At 32.1% G+C, this 6370-nt stretch overlaps 1 protein-coding gene across 1 annotated transcript in view; it reads left to right on the top strand.

Annotated features, from left to right (window-relative positions):
* Positions 1–5976, top strand: part of LOC101589014 (UDP-glucuronosyltransferase 2B17-like) — an 11459-nt gene extending 5483 nt beyond the window's left edge. Inside the window, exons 3-6 of the mRNA XM_004648220.2 lie at positions 877–1008; positions 2636–2723; positions 3532–3751; positions 4794–5976. Of these exons, the coding sequence (XP_004648277.1) occupies positions 877–1008; positions 2636–2723; positions 3532–3751; positions 4794–5073 (720 nt within the window). The 3' untranslated portion in view covers positions 5074–5976. The remainder of the gene's footprint in view (positions 1–876; positions 1009–2635; positions 2724–3531; positions 3752–4793) is intronic.
* The last annotated feature ends 394 nt before the right edge of the window (positions 5977–6370 follow it).

Genomic DNA, 6370 nt, shown 5'->3' with positions numbered 1-6370 from the left:
CCATACCACCCAGAATGTACCTGATCTCATCTAAAATATAGTAGTGTTAGGTGAAGAATTCCTTGAAGATAAAGAAGACAAAGAGAACACCAAAAACAGATTAATGACAATAATAATAATAATAATATCTGTTACTACATTGTACAAATTTTCAAATTTTAGTTTTTTTAGAAATTAATACATTTGTACTTGCATCAAGTCTTAACAACATTTTGACTCATTGTCTAACATGCTAATCTTAGTATATGTGAAGAGGTGTAACAAAAAGATGAAATTCATCTCTTGAGTAATTATTTATAAAAATATACCCTAGAAATAACCTAAACAACTGCATGTAAGAAATGATTAAATATGTTTATCTAGCACAGCATCACAAATATTTTAGCTAAGAAGTATTGGTAATACTAAATAAGGCATAAAAGAAATTTCGGATTAAATGAAGTATATATATGGATGTTATACCTGTGTACATGGGTGATGAAAAAAAAATCTTCAGTAATGGTTCATATGCCAAAATAAGAGTAAATGATAACAAAAAAAGTGAAGAGAAAATGAATAAAATCACAATTTTTACAATTTTTAGAACTAAATGAAAACATAAAGAATAAATACTTAAAACATCATATTGATTTTAAGAAAATACATTAAATACAAATTTGTATTTGTACAAGAAATAATTGTGGCATTGATTACACAAACATTTCATTAAAATTATACTTTTAAAGATGGTGAAATTCATCTCACAAAACTTTTACCAGATTTTCCCATAATTAAATTAATTATATGTATCATTTTTGTTTTTTCAATGGCATGTTTTTAAAAGAGTTTGCTGTATTCTTGTATTTTGCTCTAATAGAAGCAATTCTTTTTGCACAGGAAATGGAAAATTTTGTGCAAAGCTCTGGGGAACATGGAATTGTGGTGTTTTCTCTGGGGTCGATGGTCAGTAACTTGACAGAAGCCATGGCAAATGTGATTGCTTCAGACCTGGCACAGATTCCACAAAAGGTTGGCAAAGTGTCTTAATGGGAGAGGTATACTAGAGAAAGTGCCGAACTTCTGCAAAGATTTGATTTCATAAACTTGCTCTCTTTTCCTACAAGGTTGTTAAATTTTGCTTAATAGTGTTTATCACAATGACATTAACCAGATATTGAAAGAAGTTTGAAATAAATCATATAATTCAGGATTTTCAAATGTCTTCTCCACTTTACATATCTGAATTTGGGAAAGACTTGTTTAATGTGCTTTTCATGTAGATATTCAGAGGAGAGAAAAGCAAGAGTGGCCAACTCAGGCTCCAAGTACCCACTGTCCATGTTAATTGAAAAATGATACAAACTAACCTGAGTAAACCTCACCCATATCTGAAACAGAAAAACATAAAAATCCTTTTCCCTTATACAGCAGCTGTCTACTTCCTTTATTGCAGAATATGTAAATTTTAAAATATTCTCCAAAAGGACTCTGCTTTATTTCACCAGCTTAATGTCCTTCCAATCATGAAAACAAACGGAAAGTAAGAGTAAAACTGGAAGAAAGTTGTCTAGAGAAAATGTTCAGATACCATTTTTATAATAGGGATTAATTTTCTAACATATATAATTAGAGTATAATTTTTGAATCGCTAGGAACTATGGTAGATTATAGTTACTTTCAGATACAAGAGTCATGTAAACTCATAAGCCAATTTTTAGCTCGAACATGACGCTGTTTGAAACATTCCCACAGTTAATATAGCTCAACTACTAATAAGTGATGCTCCAGTGTAGAATGACTGTTTAGAATTTCTAAAATCAGCATTTCATTTGAGACAAGCTAATGAAATGCTTAGGCCATTTTCATTTATGCTGTCAGTAGTTTGTGCAGTATTATGGAAGAGGAAAGTGCTCATTGAAGAAAATTTAAGCAATAAAATATATGTACTTTTATGGTAAAGCTGCATGCTTAGGATTTGCAAACAAACTCTTATTTCCTTAATTCAGATTCCAATCATAGCAGTAGTGATAAATATAATGAATTTTCATCAAAATGCCCGTTAAAATACTTGCTACAAAAAGAGATAAAAATTTTTTAATATACAAAGAGTGTATAAACATGAATGCGTAAAAGGAATGTACTTCTAAGACCCAATGAATTATTTTCTGACCTAAGAAGGTTATGGAGATTAAACATTTTGCACATCAAAATGATATTTTAAGCTTATAACTAGTAAAATAGCATCTGGAAACAATGATTATGAGGATATTACAGTAATATTTTAAAAACTCAGCTAGTATTAATTTTAAAACAAGTGTATCATGGATTTGTTTATTAATGGTGATTGAAACCATTAGAAATTGTTTATGCCTTGTAAAACTGTGATTACACAGTAATTTTTACAATGATTTGCCTTAGCCTGTAATGTCTTACGTATGTAAATCAGTATCAATGAAATATGAAAAGATTCAAAGTGTTTAAATATAAAATATACAGATAATGTTTGTCTTCTTATTGTATGAATCTTTTTGTTTCAATCTTAATATTTAGTATGCTTGTCTTCTTTTTAAAAATTTATTTTCTGAAACAGGCTGAAGTTGGCAGTCTCTAAATTTCAAAATTCAACATATGGTTTAATGTAGTCTTTATGTAACAGGTTCTTTGGAGATTTGATGGCAAGAAACCAGATACTTTAGGAGCCAACACAATGTTGTTCAAGTGGCTTCCCCAGAGTGACCTACTTGGTAAGATGCTGGAGAACAAATACTGAAAAGCTGATTTAGTGAGGATGATGATACCTGGAAATGGAATGAAATGAGGGACAGCTGTTGCAAAATCAAAACTAAACCAAATTTCATCCTACATATTTCCAGGCTTAGGGAAAGCAAAATAATTTGAAATAGTTGGTTTTTCAGTATACGTAGAAGGAATTTTAAGGTCCTCATTTCAAATGAACTTGCTTCTCAGAGAGTTTGTGTTAATAAATTTCAATGTTTTTCTTGTTTGTTATTCATTCAACTCTTGCCTAACAAATCTGAAATTCCAGTCTTTCCACACAAATATGGATGTGTAAATATTACTGAAAATAATACTCTTGATTTATTTTTAATTATCTATTTTTAATGTGAAAAACTTCTCACAATTAGCATGACATATCACATCATCTTTCTTCCTAATGCCTCTTCTTGCTGACTTACATGATCGTTATATCAGAAATAGTGAATGAACTCCCTTTAATATAACAAATTCTAACACACACATAAATCTCCTATTGCACTTGGTCTGTTTTACCACATTATACAGATTTTTTCCTGATGATCACATGTCAGTTGTTCAAGATATACACCATATTAGCCAGGTAGCATTCACTTTCCTTTCCCATAGATTAGGTTCTTCTTGTTATGTGATATGAATGAAATATCATTGCAGATTCCTAGGTACAAAACCTTTATCTATAAAACATCTCCTCATTTAGTGACTCATAGTTTACATTTTTCATTGAATATATAATGTTCGTAACTTATAATAATTCTTACATTCACCTAATCTTAGGTCATCCAAAAACCAGAGCTTTTATAACTCATGGTGGAGTCAGTGGTGTTTACGAGGCAATCTGCAACGGCATCCCTATGGTGGGCATTCCTTTGTTTGCAGAGCAACATGACAACATTGCTCAAATGGAAGCTAAAGGAGCAGCTGTTGCAGTGGAATTCAAATCAATATCAAATACGGTTGTACTCAATGCATTGAAGACAGTCATTGAGAATGCTACGTGAGTAAACATTTTTCAAATGACTTTGTAGTATGTATTGATAACTTCTTACATGAAGCCCAAAGAAGTACTAAAGAGTCTGAGAAAAACAGAGAGAAATACAAGTTAGCTTAATGATAAAACCATCCTTGATAACTGATACTATTGTAATAAATTTATATCATTGTTTTTATTTGAAAAATTTTTGCAGGGTGTAAACAAAGTTCAAAGTTTAGAGATAAGTTTGGGTTTAGTGAAACACACCTCTAATCCAAGCCCTCATAAGGCTGAAGCAAGAGGACTTTTTGGTTTTTAGGACCAGCCTAAGCTAGAAATTGAATTCAAGGCCACCATGCACTGCATAGTAAAACTGTCTTTCAATAAGACAACAAGCAAAAAACAACCAACCAAGAAAACCATTTGAAATAGCCAGTAAATGGAAAGAGATGAATCACTGAGCATAGAAACAGAGGGAAGGAAACTTGAATAAAGCAATGAAGCAGAAAGCATGAATTTTGTAAGGTTTCTCGATTTTATCTCTTCATTCAAAAAAGTAGTATCTATGGAAAGGCAACAAATAAAATCTGTGCAATATGTGTAAAAAGAATTTTGTTTTATAATATTTAAAAAATTATCATATATTTATTTGGTGCAGGGTCTCACAACTCAGATTAGTCTCATAGTGATCCTACTGTCCTAGTCTTCCCAGCACTAGAATTGCAGGAGTCTGCACCATGCCTGAATTGAGCTGTCAGCAAGGGCACACCTGGAGTTCAGGGGCTGCAATGGCATGTGGTAGCAGGAATTGAACTTGGATATTTTATAATTTTTAAGAACTAAACTATGGTTAACACTTCAGTACACCTTCATAGTTCTCTAAACCTTAAAACAGTTACTCAAAAATGTAATACAAACAGTGAAAAGATTTTGCCTTTTGTCTTTGAATTGTGCACTCATTTCAGCATTTCACTACAGGCTTTTCTGTTTCTCAACATTTTTACAGCATCTATAATTTACATTTTGTGTTTTCTAAATAATTCTGAAGATATTTAATTTCCTTCAGCTATAAAGAGAATGCCATGAAATTATCAACCATTCACCATGATCAGCCAATGAAACCATTGGACCGAGCAGTCTTCTGGATAGAGTATGTCATGCGCCACAAAGGGGCCAAACACTTGAGGCCACTGGCCCACAACCTCACCTGGTACCAGTACCACTCTTTGGATGTCATTGGCTTCCTACTGGCTTGTGTTGCAACCATTGCTTTCTTTGTCATAAAATGTTTCCTGTTTTGTTTTCATAAGTTTGTAAAGACAGGAAAGAAGAAAAAGAGGGAGTAGAGCTGATGCATCATACAACAATAGAAGTCAGACTATTTCATTTAATTCCACTGCCATGGATCTGTCATTATGATATGATCTCCATGATATATAAGATGTTTGACATTCTGATTTCTCTGTACATTCTAATCCTGTGTTTCTATAAGAATTCTGCTGTAGCTTTGACAGATATTTCATTGTAAATCTTGAAACAAGGAGAATCACTCAAAGCACACATTGTTTTGAGAAAAGCAGGAAGTCTAAAGACTTTGTTGTATTTAAAGAAACAATTTCTCTTTGAATAAAATGCAATCCACTGGAATTTTTGTATATCTCAGAGAACATCAGAGCAAGATGGTTCATAGTAGGAAGAGAGATCTTACTCAGATAAATAATATAGAGGAGAGAGACTTCAATATAAACAGCTCAGTTCACTAAGGAAAATGTGGCTGTTACTTTCATGGAACTACACAGAGACTGTGGAGAAGTGAAGAAAGGAAGTCAAAGAGATTCATTGGGCTGAATGGAAATGGTAAGCTTGCACATGATAGAAAGAGAAAAAATTCTGAACATGGGTTGCAAAAGAATTCAGAAAAAGCACTATTTGAAGTTTGAGAGAATCACATATTAATTATGAAAGATATAGAAGAGAGTTTAGGATTAGCTACAGGAATATAACCCATGATTTAGGGCAGATAAAAGGCATTTTGAACCTTGTTAATTTCACAGCACATTGTTAAGGCAAATATTCTATTTTGAAGATTTAACAGTATATATCATTGGGTAGTACTACATATATGCCGTGAAGTTTCAACATGTTTCACAAAATTGTGCTTGTTCTAATTAGCTTCATCCCTCAAAACTTGTAATTTGTTGAAATATTTGATTTAAACAATAAAAGATCTCTTCTGCTGTGACCTTGAATATGTTCTAGTGACCATGTTTGTTTTTCAAAATAATTTTACATAGCTAGATTGTAAGACAAAAATAGGATGGTATATGGCTCATTTGTTAGAAGTATTAGCTGAGGTTATGGGTATTAAAATTTGTATCAGTAGAGTACAGTATAGACTTCCCTCCTTCTCCAACTAGACCTGTAGATTTTTACCTAATCTTTGTAGTTGGTTTTTGGCAGCAGTTCAAGATGTAGGATACTGAGGACACAAGCTTCAGAAATTCATGCTAATTTTGTCCTTATTCCCCTCTAAAATAACACAAAAACAATTTGAAGATGAAAGAAAATGCCAAATGTGCCTTCAGCCATTTTAAATTTCTATGTCCTAGGGAGAAATATAAAATGTAAAGTATTCTTCACTTC

This window comes from Octodon degus, unplaced genomic scaffold (assembly GCF_000260255.1).
Source record: "Octodon degus isolate 3935 unplaced genomic scaffold, OctDeg1.0 scaffold00365, whole genome shotgun sequence".
Lineage (NCBI taxonomy): Eukaryota > Metazoa > Chordata > Mammalia > Rodentia > Octodontidae > Octodon > Octodon degus.
Note: the sequence above shows the minus strand (reverse complement) of the source record. Positions and strands in the feature narration are given on the sequence as shown.